At 51.0% G+C, this 17863-nt stretch overlaps 1 protein-coding gene across 2 annotated transcripts in view; it reads right to left on the bottom strand.

The window, feature by feature from the left end:
- Positions 1 to 17863, bottom strand: part of LOC135808878 (receptor-type tyrosine-protein phosphatase delta-like) — a 71464-nt gene that overhangs the window by 51666 nt on the left and 1935 nt on the right. For both annotated transcript variants that reach the window (XM_065322121.1, XM_065322120.1), the window contains one exon: positions 4835 to 5029. In XM_065322121.1, coding sequence (XP_065178193.1) covers positions 4835 to 5029 — 195 coding nt within the window. Of the gene's footprint in view, positions 1 to 4834; positions 5030 to 17863 lie in introns of those variants that run through there.

Consider the following 17863-nt stretch of genomic DNA (forward strand, 5'->3'; position numbering starts at 1 on the left):
CGGCGGCATCGTACCGCGTAGAGACTTCGGATAACTTCGACGTGATAGCCAAGTTTCCTCTCGAAACGTAGATGCTTTGTTTATGAAAATCGGTGAAGGAACACCAGAGATATAATTTTTTAGTGCCACTGTATACCAATCGATCGATATCGATCGATGGGGTCACAAAGGGTTAATGGGGAAGTTAAGGCCAAAATCAAAATTTCACTACAGTCCATTTCAAAACTATAGATGCGTGAACTCATATGTACGAGCCGTACGCACTGTAGCGCGCGACAGCCGTGAGTTTTGCATGAGTGTTTTCTGGTTTTCAGATGTGTTTTTCAGGTTTTTCTTCGTCGCCGCGGGAAATACAAAAGATGCAAAACACGCAAAGTCGCAAATGAAAAGGTGTGAGGAAAGTCTCAAAAGAAATGAAAGTCTCAAATGAATCTTCTTCTTGTTTGCATTTTCTGAGTGCCTGACTGTAATGGCTTCCAAGGCCCGTAAGAATCTCAGTGATGCCGAGAAAGATATGATTAGTCGTGTTCATTGTTTCCTCGAACAAGAGCTGGATTTTAATTGACGCTTGAGTATCCAAAATCCTCGTCGTCGAACTCACCTTGGAACTGGCGTGAGTGAAACCACTGTCACTCGTTGTGTCAGGCGAAGGGAACAGGGAGGCTCAAATCAAATCAAAAAGAGAAAATATAATTATCATCTCTACTGTATTTCACCCAACAAGATCCAAAACATGCAGAAAAGAAGAGAAAAAAGGCAGGAGGCGTGATGGGATTCGAATACCCCACACTTGTACTGGAAATCACGGATCGAAACCACGAGGCTACCAGGACCCGTACAAAAATGCACCCGCGATGGCCCGGGCGCAGCACTGTCTCAGCAGGAGCAAACATCCAAAACAAACTGGTCAAACCCTTCAAAACAGAAATTACATGTAAAACCGGAAAACCTGGCCTAAAAATAAACTTCAATTGTAGCGAAAACAAAGTACATAGCCAGAATTGTGAAGCGATGCAGAGACGGAATCTGGAGAAAAACTAAAAATATTTAAATAAATCCCATCGAATTTTGCAAAACACTACTCGTCCATAGTTTTGCATGGGACTGTAGTTGTAGTCTTCGTGGTGCTGAGTCGAATGGTCGTGGTCCGAGGAAGCTGAGACGCTCCCTTCCTACTTTAATCCCAATCGAACTCGCGCACTTCCACCGAAACTGGGTGACTGCGCCCTACGAGATGGGGATTTGTATGCAAAATGTCACTAAAAGCGCCATTTCGTTCTTATAAAAGCACGGATGACCGCGATTGGCCCATATGTTGTAGTCTTTTGGACGCTGAGTCGACTGGTTTTGGTCCGAAAAGGCTGCGATGCAGCGTTCCTCCTTTATTCCCAATCGAACATGGTTGAACAAGCGGTCACGTGCTCCTGCGTATACCAGTCATCTGGTCACCGTGCCTGCAGGGTACAACTTACTAGCCTGTTTGACCTTTTTTGGGTGCACTCCTGTCACTCGAGTTGAACTCGAGTTGAACCTTGGTGCGAAAGTTGTCGCCTGCTGGCGTGGTGACCAGGTGATTCGGGCACCCAGGAGCACGTGGCCGCTTCTTCAATCATGTTCGATTGGGAATAAAGGAGGAACGCTGCATCGCAGCCTTTTCGGACCAAGACCAGTCGACTCAGGGTCCAAAAGACTACAACATATGGGCCAATCGCGGTCATCCGTGTTTTTATAAGAACGAAATGGCGCTTTTAGTGACATTTTGCATACAAATCCCCATCTAGTAGGGCGCAGTCACCCAGTTTCAGTGGAAGTGCGCGAGTTCGATTGGGATTCAAGTAGGAAGGGAGCGTCTCAGCTTTCTCGGACCAAGACCATTCGACTCAGCACCCCGAAGACTACAACTGGTGAAATTTTGATTTTTGCCTTAACTTCCTCTTTAGGGACTTATTGTAGGGATGTCAGCGCGGACACTGCGCAGGGCTTCGCGCATTCAATGATGTAATCGATTTTTCAACACGGCGATGGCAGACTGAAAAAAAATGGCGATCGCCAAAAACCGGCTCAGTGAGTCGGTATTTGACGACTCCCCGATGCCGCTCGACCTAGATTTTGAAGTTTGGAACATTTTTAGAGAGAAAGAGAGGGACAGAGAGAGAGAGAGAAAGAGAGGGCTAGAAAGAAAGATTACTCAAGCTAATGCTTCAGTAGAGTCACTAGAAGTTCTGGGCACACTGATAGGCTAATATCATCTGACGATTTCCACAGCTTGTGCCGCTTGTTGCAGAGCATCAGTGAAAATGCGCCGCCAGAAGATCGGCGATCGTGAAGTCGGCTTTGGGTAGATTTGGCTTTCGCCATCCTGAGGAGCCGCTCCTGTTGCCTGTGAGAACCAAACCACGTCTCCACACGACTACTCGAACAAAACCCTATCCACACCTGACAATCGATGTCTCTGGAACAACGGCCCATATGCACGGCGATATGTCAGAAATGCAGAAATTCACAAGAACGAACACCGTCACGTGGAGCATGAACGCTTCGGTCAAATTTCCTGCAAGCTCTCAACATCCAACATCAAGTATTTCTGCCGGGTTTACCATTGAATCCAGAGCTTTTCCCCAGTTAAATCCAGAGATTTTCAACTCGGAGATCGTGGCAACGATCGGCATGGTCGCCATTTTCCGCTCTGAAAGAACCCTGTCGTTTGGAACGAAAACGGCTTCGCGCCTTCCAACGAAAGCTACAAATCGATTCCAGAACACATGGGCGGCCAACATGCCAAAAAAGATCCCATTCTGGTGAGCAGGTAGCCTGTAACCACCATCTCCTTGCAAGGAAATTTCAGCCATTTCTCCTTCGTTCAAGATCTCAATTTTCTGCAAAAAATAGCCAGTGTTTGGCAAAAATTCTGCATGCCACTTCTGATGCGCGTTTTGCTGCATGCGCGAACTGCATGCGCAGTGCACGCGCTGAGATCCCTACTTTTTTATTGCAGTTGAAAAATCAATAATCGAAAGAAAAAAAGATCTCTTCAGGGCACGGCCACGGCCCTCCGGGACCCGAAAGTGCATGATGTAGCCGCACATGCACACGAAGTATGTGTGACTTGAGAGAAATTTTGATTTTCTGTCGCAAGTGTGGCATACATATTGCACTCGTGTGTAGTAGCTGTCCAGTACACAAGAACCTTCTGGGTCATCCTGCGCTACTGTTGCAGTCCTTGCTGATTTGTTGTTGTGGACCAGTTTGTCTCTCTCGTCATGTGCTGTTGTTCAGCAAGTGATGCTTCATTGCAGTTTCATTTGAGTTTCCACTAGAGCAGAGATTTTCCCATGATGTCTCAAAACTGATAGGCATATTGTGACATTCAACAACCCTACTCCAACACATCTACGAAGCGCAAACCAACAATCTTCCCACTTGGAAGGCTCAGATGCAGAAAATCCCCAATGAGGGGAAGGGATGCGCCACGAATGTGTAAGGTCGCTGAATGTCTCAATATCCTTGTCAGTGTTGTGCCTTGTTGTCGCACTATCTGACTGTATAATATCTCATTACCTTGGTGGACTGTTAGTCATAACTCATAACTTGTAACTTATTGGTTCTTTCTCTTTACTGAAATATTGAATAAGAATTATAGATTTTGATTTTATGCAATGCAAATGCAGTCCCGAGACTGAATTTGTTGCGATGGAGTCTGCGCACCGTGAAAAAGGTAAATATGTTGCAGGTAAGTATGAAACTGCTACTTCCTCCGTTAGCAAAAACTTCGTGATGGATTTTGATGGATATGAAAACGCTTAGAACAGGTCAAGAACAGTTTGTATCGACTGCAAATCACTGGACGAAGGTGATTCAGCCTATGTACAGCGTCTTTACAAGAGAAACTGTTGGCGGAATGAGCAGAGAGTTCAGTTTGCATCGCTTTCGCTCGACTCATTTTTGACCCTGCGTCGCTGTCGTCATCTGCTGCACGCGAGTCGTCATCGAATCATTGTTCAGCTCGTTTCAGCCTTGCCTCGGCTTCTTTGATCACACTTCGCTGACCTTGATGTCGCCGTCGTTCAAGTAAGTTGGCTTTCAAGCTGCGTGACCCGCCGCGATGGCGATTCCTCGTTTCCACCAGGGAGTCGTAAAAATATTTTACGACTCCCTGGTTTCATCTTCGCTCTCCAGAACTCCGCGAAACGAGGAGTAAAGGCACAACCAAACTGATTCAATTTTCTCTGATGGATACCCCTGCCAGCACTGAACGGCAGCGGCTAGCAAGTCCAGTTGACTTTCTTTAGCCACGAGACTTGCATCGGACTGCAGACTTCTGAAAGAATACATGGTCATCAGCATTCGAATCTGGGCTTTGCGCAGGTTGAACAAGAACTTGAGCTCAGAATTATTTTCATTGAGCCGTGCGATCGGAGCAGCTCCTTGTTCACTCTCTCATTGTGTGGAATCGCTGCTCCATTTGATCGCTCTTTATCACTCTCCAACTTACTCAGTGCTAGAGTAGTAGAGAGGCTTAGCAACGCAATATCCCCTCGGAGAAGTGGTATTTCAGTTTCGCTCGCCATAACTGTCGTCACCTATGTTTCCACAGCGCAACCATCGATTCCGCTCGGCTTGTTGTGAAAGGCCGCTTTCCTTGAATCGTACCTCTTTCATGGCCCGCCAGGGAAGGCCAAGAAAGTGATTGCGACTCATTTCACGGCAGTTTGTGCGCAAACCAGCCCCTCAAAAATCCATCACGAAGTTTTTGTTAACGGAGGAAGTATAAGTTATGGGTAGAAACAAAGCACATAGCGGTAGTAGGTTTCAGTCAATTCCTGGAAGTACGTACGTGTACAGGTTGGTGTGTTTTTGCTCCATGTACTATTTGCCTGGCATACAGCATTGGTATTCCCTGTGAATCCTTTACTGCAAAACCATCTAACAGTGTCACCATATTGGAAAGGACCTCTCTGGACATATTTCCTTTGCCGGTATACAAAATACAGTCCAGATGGTGGTTTTCCTGGAGTGGGACATTGTCGGGCTGTAAGCAAAGAACACAGTAGAATACTTCCTTCAAATAGAAACATGTTGATATCATTTACCAGTATGCATGTAACAAAATATTCATGTCATCTCTCTAACCCTATGTCCTTATTACATTCTCCTACTTACGATCACACAAAACGTACGTCTGCGGTATCTGCACCACCTTATGTTTTTGAAACTGATCCCTAGATACTCCTCCCTGCTCCTAGCCTCTGTCCTGGAAGCAATGCTTATGAGTTTAACCTGCAATTTTGGTATGGTACATGTGAAGAGTTTAGATTTAAAAGTGACATACAATGGATCCATTTTACCATTTTCGGAAATGCCCAAAACAAGATTTCCTTTTATGTGTGGTTTGTATCTAAATCCACACTAGTTGGGGGGGGGGGGGGGATGATACACTGAGTGAAACCTGTCTAAGGTGACTGCTCAAGTCAAGGGACCCTCTAAATGTGGGCCCTGTGTTGAGGTGGTATCCTTATCCTGGTTCAGTTGACTGGAGATAACTTCCATTGGTCCCAGGGCCATTGGTCCTCAGGAACAAGTGGTGGCCTTAACCGGTTATACTGCAATCGAAATGGTTTTGTGAGATTTTGGATGTACATTATGCCTGTATGTGCTCAAGAACTTCCTGGGAGATCTTGTGCAACTGTTGCAGTCCTTGCTCATTTGTTGTTGTGAACCAGGTCTCATTTTTGTCATGTTGCGCTCAGTTGTTCAGCAAGTGGCGCTTTGTGGCGGCTTCATTGAAGGTTCGCTAGGGCAGTTATTACACTCATTGTGTTTCTGTGCTGGTAGCTTAGAAAAAAGGCAAGTGGCTGTGCTCCGCATGTGCTTTCCTGCCGCGAGGTTGGATTCCGCGAGAGTATGGCCATTGGAGAGTTCAAAATTTGAACTTTTCCCCAAATGTTTTTGGATAGTTTACTCAAGACTACGTGTTGGCGCTGTGTTGTAGCAGACCACGGTGGTAGTTTACCTCAAATATTAGGATATGCCCTTGCTGCTCAATCGGTTGTGGCGACAAACGCGATTAGGCCGGCTGCAGGGACGCCGTAATGTCGCACTCGCCCCAGCACCATTCAAACAGTTCCCTTTGGCAGTTCACGGCACGAACTTCAACAAAGCCCCGTGAATGCGTACTAGGGGAAGGCTAGACAGCATGTCTCTAGACATCAATAAGCATCGTATGAAAAGCCAGTCAATAGCACTAAAGAGCGAAAGCCTTTGTCACGGTTCGGTTTCACTCGCGCACCGGGCCCGAGCTGCCAGCGCAAACAAATGCCGGGCGCGAGCTGGCAGCACGAACAAACACCGTACTCACACGAGACCGCTGGGCCAACGGATGGCCACAGCCATCAAAAACAGGAACAAACCCATCCACGGCTCTTTCTCTTGCTAGCTGTGCTGCTGCGTGCATCCAACTGTTTTGCAATTTCTTTCTTCCTTGTTGCAATTACTCGGCGAGATTTGAAATTTCTAAAGTTCCGCAGTCGCAGGAGATCCTGAGCCGTCACCATGAGCTCCGTGCCATCACTTTCCGATCTCCGCCAACTCAAAGTCGACGGAGTTGAAACTCGACTGCGAGAACTGGGGCTTTCTTGCTCAGGCAATTTTAGAGCCCAGGTGAGCCGTCGACGTCTGCATGAGCATTTGTCGGCCCAGGCAAGAAACAAAGCTAAGTCTACGAGCCAGGTCGCAAAAAAGACCACGCGTCGGCGGGCTAGTCCTGCAGTCCCGGCCACTCAAAGCCCCGCGGCCGCGACCCAGCCTGACTCGTCGCCCGCGTTCACGTCGCAGCAATCTGCCGAGATCTCTCGGGTCGTGCAAGATGCAGTGGCGTCCTGCATGACGTCATTGACAACTTCGATGGGTCTACCGGTGGTACCTCCACATGCACAGCCAACTGTAGCAGCAGCAACAGCAGCACAGCGGGCTGGTCCAGTCTCTGGTGATGTTGTGGTGCCTGACTCTGAGCCTGAATATGTCCAGCCTTCACTGGCTTCAGCACTAAGACCAGACCAGGAGAGTCTCTTCCCGGACGGCGATTTGCTCGCCCCAGAGCGTCCACCATCCATCCCATTACCTGCCCTCAGCGACCATCTCACGGACAAGATTATCAAACGTGAGTACGTTGATTTTGGTAGGGTACTGGGAGAGCTGGCTTTTGATACGAGCATGGGTCCGGACAGTGGGTTCACCCTGCAGGGGACGGGGGACCACATCACCCTTGTGCCATCTGCCATGTCGTCGTCATCCCGTCTAAAGAAAGTTGTAGACTTGACATCGTGGTTGGAGGCGTTCTCAGCCTTCGCCCAAGTAGCCCTCCACCACGACCCCGGCAGAGGTCCGGAATTATTCAAGTACCAAAGCACAATCGTGAAAGCGGCCGCACGCTATACATTCGGTGCGTGGTCTGGCTTCGACATGTCGTTCCGTGCAAGAGCTGCACGCAGCAAATCTAGCCTTGCCACGTCAGATCCGGAACTCTGGTCGGAGTGGTTTACAAACTCCATCCTGCCTCCCTGCCGTCACTGCAACCGGCAAGGTCATTTAACAGTTCGCTGCCCCCGCGCCCGTAGCCTAGCTTCACTGTCTGACGGGCCAGCAGCCAAACGCCCCTTTCCGGCACAGCGGTCAGGGGCTACCGCTCACCCAAACGCCCCAGCTGTCTGCCGCGACTACAACCAAGGCCGCTGCCAACGCGCAGCCTGTCGCTACGGCCACCAGTGCAGCACATGCTTTGGCAGCCACCCCGCCAAGTCATGCCCAGGAAAGCCAGCCGCCGCCAGCCGCGACCAATAGCTCGCAGTTGCCCAGCTTGGAGACTCGGTCACTCCAGTCACTCACCGGTAACTCTACACTCACCCAGGCCAATAGCACTCACACACTCTGCCCAGCTGCTCACATCTCTCCTACACGCACCCTCGCTCACGAGCCAATCCATTTGCACACGCCTGTAACCCCCATTAACGTTTCTTACCTGCAGGACGCTTTGTGTCAGCATCCTGATCCGGCTTTTGCCTCATTCGTAATACATTCTTTGTCTTACGGGTTCGATATTGGGTTTGCTGGTCCCCGTACCTTCCGAGTCTCTCGTAATCTCAAATCAGCGATTGAGCACCCTGACATTGTCGATGCTGCCATCGGTCGTGAAATTGCCGCAGGTCGCATGGCCGGTCCCTACCAAGAGCCCCCCTTCACACTTACACAGGTCTCCGGTTTGGGTGTGGTTCCCAAGAAGTCACGGTCGGTGCAAAAATGGCGCTTGATTATGCATCTGTCAGCACCACAGGGCCACTCAGTGAACGATGGTATCCCTGTCGACAAATTCTCTGTACAGTACTGTTCGGTCGACGACGGCGTAAATCTCGCACGGTCCCTAGGCCGTGGCTGCCATCTGTGGAAGGTCGACCTCCAAGACGCATTTCGCATTTGTCCAGTACGGAAAGAGGACTGGGAACTATTATGCCTGTTCTGGCGCGGGCAATATTACGTGGACAAATGCCTACCCTTCGGCCTTCGCTCATCACCGTCGCTGTTTAACAAAGTCGCAGACGCCCTCCAGTGGGTCATGTCGCACAACTTCGACGTAGCCCCAGTCATCCACTACTTAGACGACTACCTTGGTGGAGCGACGGACTCTATCGGCGCACAGCACCAGCTTGACCGTGCCCTGGTAGCCTGCCACGACTTAGGCTTCCCGGTCAATCCAAAAAAGGTGGAAGGCCCTAGTACAACCCTGACATTCCTCGGTGTCATGCTGGACACAGAGCGCTTCGAAATCCGCCTCCCATCCGACAAGTTAGAAGACCTTCTCATTGCCCTCAAGGCTTGGCAACATACCCGCCCTACCGCCCGCAAGTCTGAATTGTTGTCCCTGATAGGTCACCTCAGCTTTGCCTGCAAGGCGGTCCCTGCGGGCCGCATGTTTCTGCGCCGCCTCATTGATCTCAGCACGACGGTCCCGCATCCAAACGATTACATCAGAATCACAGAAGACGCCAAAGCAGACATCCAGTGGTGGCTTGACTTCCTCCCTGCCTGGAATGGCGTCGCCTTCTTCCTAGAACCCACGTGGTCAGCCGCCGCCGATATGGACCTCTACACGGACGCATCTAGAGCCATCGGCTATGGTGCTTTCTTCGCCGGCCGGTGGCTCCAACACCGGTGGCAGAGGCACCAATCCCAGAGATCCATCGCGTGGATGGAGCTCTTTGCCATCGTGGCCGCAGCATCCACATGGGCACCGCAGCTGCATCTGAAGCGCATCCGCTTCCACTGCGACAACCGTAGCGTATGCGACATCTGGCTCCGCTCACGCACAAAGTGCCCCGACTTAATGGCGCTGGTACGCACTTTGTTTGCCATTGCTGCCCGACACAACTTTCACGTCATAGTCTCCCACATCCCCGGCACTGACAATGCGATTGCTGACTCTCTGTCTCGGTTTCAGATGGCCCGATTTCGCCGACTGGCACCCACAGCAGAAGACACGCCATCTCCGGTGCCCGAGAGCACCTACTCCCTCTGATGTTGGAGGGTCAGGCCTACCAGTGGCTAGGCCTGTCAGCGTCCACACGTGCCACATACGCGACAGCCTGGAAACGACTGCACCAATTCTGCCAACTAGTCGGCACCAAGGTGATTACAGACACCATCATGCTGGCGTTTGTAGCCTACCTGGCGCGTCAACATGCCGCGTCAACCGTCCGCCTGTATGTGTCGGCGATCCGGGCAATTGCCAAAGAAAACGGCAAAGATCTCTCGTCGCGAAGAGTGGACCTCGCAGTTCAAGGAGTGGCACGTGCACAGGCCAACCGAACTAAAAACGCCAGTAAGCCAATCCTCCTGCCCCACATGGCAGCTATGCGCAGGGCCCTGATACGGTCTAACCTCAACGCGACCGACCGAGCCATGGTATGGGCAGCTATTTGCCTGGGCTTCTTTGCGTGTCTCCGGGCAAGTGAGTACACTTCCACAACCGCCACGACCATGTCAGACGGTGGCCTCCGAACAGAAGACCTCTCCATCACGCCGCAGGCAATACAGGTCACAATCAAGAAGTCCAAGACCGACCAACTCGGCAAGGGTCACTCCGTCCGGCTCACAACCACCAACTCAACGGTTTGCCCGGTCAAAGCCATGCATACCTATCTATCAAGACGCCCCAACCTGCCCAATAGACCACTGTTCGTTGACAGCTGTGGCAAGTTCCTAACTGCACCAAGACTCACCCGTCTAATCCGTCAGCTACTGAGCAGCGCAGGGTACCCACCTATCCAGTATTCACTGCACGGCCTCAGAGCCGGAGCCGCAACCACAGGAGCAATGAGCGGCTTCACCGAATCCGAGATCATGAAACTCGGCAGATGGCGAAGTGCCTGCTACAAGAACTATGTACGCTGTGGAAAGTAACTGTCCGCCGTCCGCAGGCGCGCAAGCGCGCACAGCCACACCCACATACACGCACCCGCAGACACATACACACGCACGCACACACACCCACGCATGCACACACACATGCATGCACGCGTACACGCACCCACAGTCTGACACCGCACAAGCATGCATGCAGGTACACACGCTGCGCACACGCTGGTACGCCCATTCGCGGACGTATGCACTCACGTTCTAGCACTGACTGTGCACGCACGCCTCTGATACTTATGATAAGTTATCTGCACCACTCTGTTGCTGTGCTATAGCTCCCACCTAGCGGTGTGGGACACCCCATGCTATGGCGGTGTGGGACACCCCAGACCATGGCGGTGTGGGACACCCCATGCCATGGCGGTGTGGGACACCCCATGCCATGGCGGTGTGGGACACCCCATGCCATGGCGGTGTGGGACACCCCATGCCATGGCGGTGTGGGACACCCCATGTGTGCACGCACGCTCCGACTACATGCGATTCAAACCCTTCTCGGTGTCACTAAGGGAAAACAAACATGCGAAGGGCACGCATTTGAACTACGTACATGTAGCTGAAGCGCTTGAATACCACACTAAGGTCATTCGGCTGACCAACGCGGAATTTGGGGGCATTCGGCGGCTTGGTCTGATTCCTAGCTTGTTGGTAACCGGCTTGAGGTTTCCAAGGTTGCTATGACAACGTGCAGTCATGCGCAGGGCCACCCAACATGCGTTGGGGGCCCAGGAAAGACAGAAACGCGTTGCTAGGCAACAGCAAAAGCGCTCAGCGAGTATCACGCTACTCATGCAGCACGCACGCTGGCTTAGGGTATCACGCTACCCTTGCGCTGCGGGGTACCACATTGCCCCTCGCTGGAATCAGACCCGCGCCCCGGATACCTTGCGCTGGCCTCCTGACGGCCAAACTCAACCAACTTGCGCGCTGTGACTGGGGTTGTGCATGCCTTAGCAACATAATGTGGCCCAGGTCGGCAGACTTTCAATTAGCCAAGCGAGCTACTCAGGCCAGGGCGCATGATCACTATTCGCAGCACTTATCGTCCATGCAGCAGTCGGGTTAACTGGCCATGAAGATGGTCTACGCAATGGCTTTCATTGGACAATTCTTTAGATGGACTCAGCAAGTTGCTGGTCACCAGTTGATTGGCTTACATTACATGGTAAATTTGATCGGAGTGCGAACATAGTTGTTTGGGTTGCAATGTTTTTGTTGTTGTGAGAAGCAACGTGATCCCTTATTCTTGTACCTCATTTCAATGCATGCTTTAGTCCACTTTTGTACTTTGCCCATGTCCGGAACCGAGACGGTCTCTAGACGAAACTGTCGTAGTGGGGCAAATTTGCATATCCAGTGCTGTTCAAACCTGGCGCGAGATACGCACCGAAGTACGTTAGTACGATTTCTCGCCCCGGGTTGATTTCAACCCTTCCCCAGGTTCACTTCAACCCGGGGCGAAATTTTCAACCCGGGTCAAGTGCAATGCGTCATGTAAACGCACCATTCATTTTGTGTACAAGGCGGGTTGAAAGCTGACCCGGGTTGATACCTCTCATTTAAACACAGCCTCTGTCGTTCACTGTATTCCCAGACACTTGTGATTTGTTGTAAACGAAGCTAGTTACAAGATGTCTTTAGTGCGTTTGTAGAACCACTACATGGTGGCAGAATTGGTTTTCCTGTAGTCTTTGGTCTCGTGAGCGGTGACGGCTCGTTTCTACCCTCCAGCGCCTTTCGACTTCAGGTCACCGGACCAGTGGCCCGCGTGGAAACTGCATTTTACCCGTTTTCGTGCCGCAACCAAATTGAGATCAGACCCTGGAAAAACTCAGGTGGCCACTTTGTTATATGCTCTCGGACCCAACGCCTACTCCTTGTTCGAATACCAACTCGAACTATCCGAGGACGATAAAAAGAAGTACGAAGAGGTCATCAAAGCTTTTGACACCTACTTCCGCCCCTCTACCAATGTCGTTCACGATCGGGCCAAGTTCGAACAGCTTGTCCAACAACCCGTCCAAACAGTAGAGGAGTTTGTACGTGCTCTTTACAAAGCTGCGGAATGTTGTGAGTTTGCCGAAACAAAGGATGACCGTATCAGAGACCGCTTCGTCGCCCACATGCAGGACTAGCGGGTAAATCGCGAGCTGCAGATGAAAGACAAGAGCGAGCAAACTCTCGCCAAAGTTGTTGCGTTCGCACGGCACGCCAAAATTGTCCAGCAACAGGTTGCAGCCCAATCACGCAGTGGCTTGGCTGCCGCCAGCTCGATTTCAGATGATGATGCCTCAACCTCAGCTGTCCAGTCGCACCGTGGTGGTCGATCTACGCTGAAGAGCAGACCGCATGGTGGCTACACATCTGCAGCAACGCAGTCCACGGTATCCTTAGTCGAATGGCGAAGCGGAACGTGCATTTCGCACCGCAAAGAATGAGCTAGCTAACTTGGATGGCGACTATATTGGTCGTCTGCCTGGGTAGCCACTAGACTGATCTAAGCCAGGTCACAAACCCGCAAAACGCAGCCATGACACTAGCAATGTTGAAAGTGTGATTACATGAGCAACGAGCAGTGTGAAAGCAAGTCTGCATTGAAGAAATGCAGGTGAGGTACATGTATGTGAGTGGTTATGCGGGTGTTGGCATGTTAAGTGAAGAGTTTGAGTGCTGTAACAAATTATTTTTGTGTTGCATAAATCTGGACTACGAGTACGAATAAACATGACTTCTCATTCGGAGAGTACACAAAACCTACCAGCATAGCACACCAGCCTCGATCCTAGAGGGTGGTGGCGTTCCCACGGCGGATGCGGAAAACTCGGCTTCCAGCCGAGTCTCACGCGAACCGTGAAATATATTATTTTTTATAGCACACCACACTGAAGCACGAATCATCATACAATTGCAAACACTGGGGGTTGGACACCAAATGCTTGAATGTAGCAGATTTATGAGTACTCACAAGCACTGCATGATCAACGGCAGTGTGATGACAATTTATATTGATCATCACATGAAAATGACGTTCAAATCTTGAGGTGTTATTCCATTGTTTTCGTGGTATGAGTGCACTCACTTTACTTTCATCCATAATTAAATGTGCATCAGTGTTATTAATTCTGGCTAGCAGGTGGTGTAACAGGTGCTCACACTCTTCCCAGACTCTGCTTATTGTTTCACTGTGCACGCACGCATACATACTAGCCTGCACGCATGCAGACATGCATCTGCACCTCTCCTCTATGATAATTATACTGAAAACACTTCCGCATTATACCTGCAAGGAGCTGGGTTTCTCGCTCCACACATACTGGGACACACAGAGAAATAGACAGCAATGTGGCGACAACGCACAAAGTGAAGGGTAGTTGGCTGCAGCCAAATGTGAACCGGATAACGAGTGAGGTACGGAAGCAAGGACTGAGAACAGAGTGTCTCAAATGGAATAGGTGTACAAGCGGATAGCAGAAATAGGCCATGGTGCAGAACCACTTGGGACCGTCAGATTTTTCTGGGTCGACTCAGCCGGGGAAACACCCTCACCCCGACGGACGCAGTAGTGAGGGAAAAAACGTGCATATATCCCCAATGGCGATTTGGCATCAGGAAGGCATGGCAAGCACAGCACGGCAAAAAAATTATAAAAAGCAATAATAAGATGCACAGAAATGAAGGGTGGGAAGGCAGGGACACTGGTGAGACTCAAAAGTGACTGAAGAAGTCAGGAAAAGAAACAACGGTAAAGAACACTCCAAATGCCATATTTGCAACCAAAAAAGTTGTGCGAGAAATCATTTCTCGCCTATCTCGCTCCGTTCAGCCAGCGAGAAATACAACGTAAGTTCACTCTTCGCAACTGGCATGTTCTACACTGGCCATGTCCTTTGTTATTCTCGCCGCTTGAGCTCGCAGTACTCTTAGTCTTTGCTCATGTTCCGGATTTCAGATATAGACAATACAGAGCTTGTGGCATTTCATGTGTTGTACATGTGGTTGCGCGTGTAGCTCTTTGTTGTCCACACTGCATTGTATCGCAGACACGTGCACCTTTTTGTACTGATGAGTACACCACTTTTCGTGCTGATGAGGGCACCAATTTCCTAAATATGTTTCCGTTGTCAGTTGTCATTTCTGAGTTGTCTCCTCGTCGCCTCAGAGCAGGAACTGAAGAATACACACACACTCTCTCTCTCTCTCTCTCTCTCTCTCTCTCTCTCTCTCTCTCTCTCTCTCTCTCTCTCTCTCTCTCTCTCTCGCTCTCTCTCTCTCTCTCTCTCTCTCTCTCTCTCGCTCTCTCTTTCTCTCTCTCTCTCTCTCTCTCTCTCTCTCTCTCTCTCTCTCTCTCTCTCTCTCTCTCTCTCTCTCTCTCTCTCTCTCTCTCTCTCTCTCTCTCTCTCTCTCTCTCTCTCTCTCTCTCTCTCTCTCTCTCTCTCTCTCTCGCTCTCTCGCTCTCTCTTTCTCTCTCTCTCTCTCTCTCTCTCTCTCTCTCTCTCTCTCTCTCTCTCTCTCTCTCTCTCTCTCCTCTCTCTCTCTCGCTCTCGCTCTAAACAAGTAACTTGGCCTTTTGGTGTGTGGCGGGGTCGCGCAAGATGAGTACATGCAGTTTGTCTTATTTTTAGCTGACGACACATGCTCTTATCAATTCACACCAGTTGTTAGACTCTAGAGAGGTTAAGATGCACACAATATTTCTGACATGACAGGCATCCACCACGATCAGCCACATGTGCCCTTTCAAACAGTCCTGCAACATCAATGTGGAGGCGTTGCCATGGCTTGGACGGCAACGCCCAGGGAAGGAGTGGTCACTTTGGTAGTGCTGCCTGGTGTGCCTGGCAGTCAGCACAGACCTTGCTGGTTGTCTCGATGTCAGCCTGGCCACCACACGCAGCTATGGGCCAATGACTTCATACGAACCATGCCTGGATGACCTGTGTGCAGTTCCTCGAGTACTCGCTTGCGTAGTAAGGGTGGGGTAACAACACGGATTCCCCACAAAACACATCCTTGGTGCAGTCCCAGCTCATTCTTGCGCCTCGCAAATGGCTGCATCTCACTGTCAGCTGGGGAGTGTGACCACCCGTCACGAACACCAGCTAGGACCTTGGCCAAGACTGGATCACGAGCGGTGTGGCGAGCGACTTCCACGGCTGTCACTGGAAGCGGATCAATCTGGGCCATGGTGAATACTTCTGCCCAGTCCAGGCTCTCCTCTTGCGTGTGTGGCAAGGGCAGTCGTGATAAGCCGTCAGCATTTCCATGATCACCTGACTTGCGATACTTGATCTGGTAACTCATACTGGCCAGGAATATGGCATACCGCTGTAGACGCGCTGTCGTCAGAGCTGGCAACCCTCTGCTTGGACTGAAAAAGGCTGTTAGAGGCTCGTGGCCTGTCAGCAGCACAAACGATCGTCCGAACAGATATGTGTGAAACTTACGGACACCCCAGACAATAGATATGGCCTCCTTATCTATTTGGGCATACCGCTTCTCGGTCTCGGTAAGCGAACGTGACACGAAGGCAATCGGCTGTTCCATACCGTCCGGCAGAACATGCGAGAGCACAGCTCCCAGGCCGTATGGTGATGCGTCAGTTGCCAACTATACCGGCAGGTCGGCATCAAAATGCATGAGTACCTGATCCGAGGCGATAGCTGCCTTGATGGTCTTGAATGCTGCTGCACAGTCAGCTGTCCTTTGTTGTTGTTGTTGTTGTTGTTTGTTTATTGGAGTAGAAGAACAAACAGACAAATTTGCCTAATTACATGATATCGACTAAAAAGGAGAATAAAGCATAAAAGGCCAGTGAAGATAATGATACTGAGTAGAGTGGGTAATAAAGTATCAAAAGCCAGTTAGGCCAGTAAAGGAAATGATAATACAGCGGGCAGTGGCATTACTGAAAAGCAGCATGTGCTGGGAGGGATCGCATGAATCGGTGGTGCTTGTGGGATTTTCCTGATGTCGGGCTGGAGCCTGTTCCACAGAACTCCAATACCTCCCCACTCGGATTCTGTTGACTCCGACGTTGCGCCCTCAGTTTCTTCTGCCGCCGCCTTGAATGTGGGCGTCTGATCCCGGGGCGGCAACTCAAACTTCGGCTGCAGGCAGTAATGCGCGTGCGAGGCCGAATCATGTTCGTCGTCAACCAACCGGGACTCCATTATCTTTCTCCACTGCCTCTGTTGTCTCCGACGTTGCGCCGTCAGTTTCTTCTGCCGCCGCCTTGAGTATGGCCATTGATGTACTTGCGTCGGCTTTTTCTCAGGCCGTCGGCCAGGTCCTCCAGCCCCTGATGGAGCGAGTACAGCAGTTGGAATCTGCTGCAGCCGTCGTGCCGCCTGTCAACTCCAGCTCCGTTCATGCATTGGGCCTTCCGCCGGCTGCTCGTCCGTCGCTCTCTGTACCTGATAAACTCCGCGGGCGACTTTTACGAGGCGAGTTTATTGATTTCGACGACCTCCCCCCAGACCAGCTGGGTGTGGAGCCCGATGTGGTCCAGCTAGCGGTGGGGGCCAATCTCTCTGTCCAACTTGTACAGAAGCCAACTCAGGCCCAGCGCCGCCATGTCCACGATGTAGCGTCATGGCTCGAGGCGTTTACTGTCTGCACGAGAGTAATTGTCGCGGCGGCTCCAGGTAGGGCAAATAATTTGCTGACATATCAGGCCACTTTTCTGGATGCAAAAAACTCGTATCATGTGGACGCACGGCTAAGTTATGACAGGCGTTTCCGGCGCGCCATAGCCTCCCAACCACTGTCGTACGACTGGGCTATCATCGACTCTAATTTGTGGCAGTCGTCATTCACCAGCCGTGGTCGCCCGCCATGTTCGCGCTGTTCTCTGGTGCACCCAGTGGACCAGGTCCGGCGTCCCTTTAGACCAGGGCCTCCATCCGCCGGCGCTGGGAGTGGAGGTCCGCCGCCGTCCAGCGCGCCAACCCATCTTGGGAAGCATATCTGCCGCAACTTCAACAGGGACCAGTGCAACAACTCATTCTGCTATCGTGCTCACGTGTGCCTTCAATGCCGCGGGAAGCACCCAGAAGTCAAATGTGGCAGGGGACAGTCCGCCACCTCAGCGTCTGCTCTGTAAACATTCTGTGGAGACCCCCGTCAATGTTAGCCGATTAGCCGGGCTCCTTAACCGTCATTCTGATCACTCCTTCTCTCACTTTGTGTTGCATGGGTTGTGTCACGGTTTCACGATAGGCCATTCTGCTGCTATATCTGGTGTTCATAGTTCTCCCAATCACCTGTCGGCCATCCGTAATATGCAGTATGTTTCTTCCTATTTGACCGAATGTTGTGAAGCTGGGAAAACAGCAGGTCCATTTCCGGAGCTACCCTTTCTGTGCATGCAGACATCTGGTCTGGGTGTTGTGCCGAAGTC

Source organism: Sycon ciliatum, chromosome 2 (assembly GCF_964019385.1).
Source record: "Sycon ciliatum chromosome 2, ocSycCili1.1, whole genome shotgun sequence".
Taxonomy (NCBI): Eukaryota; Metazoa; Porifera; class Calcarea; order Leucosolenida; family Sycettidae; genus Sycon; species Sycon ciliatum.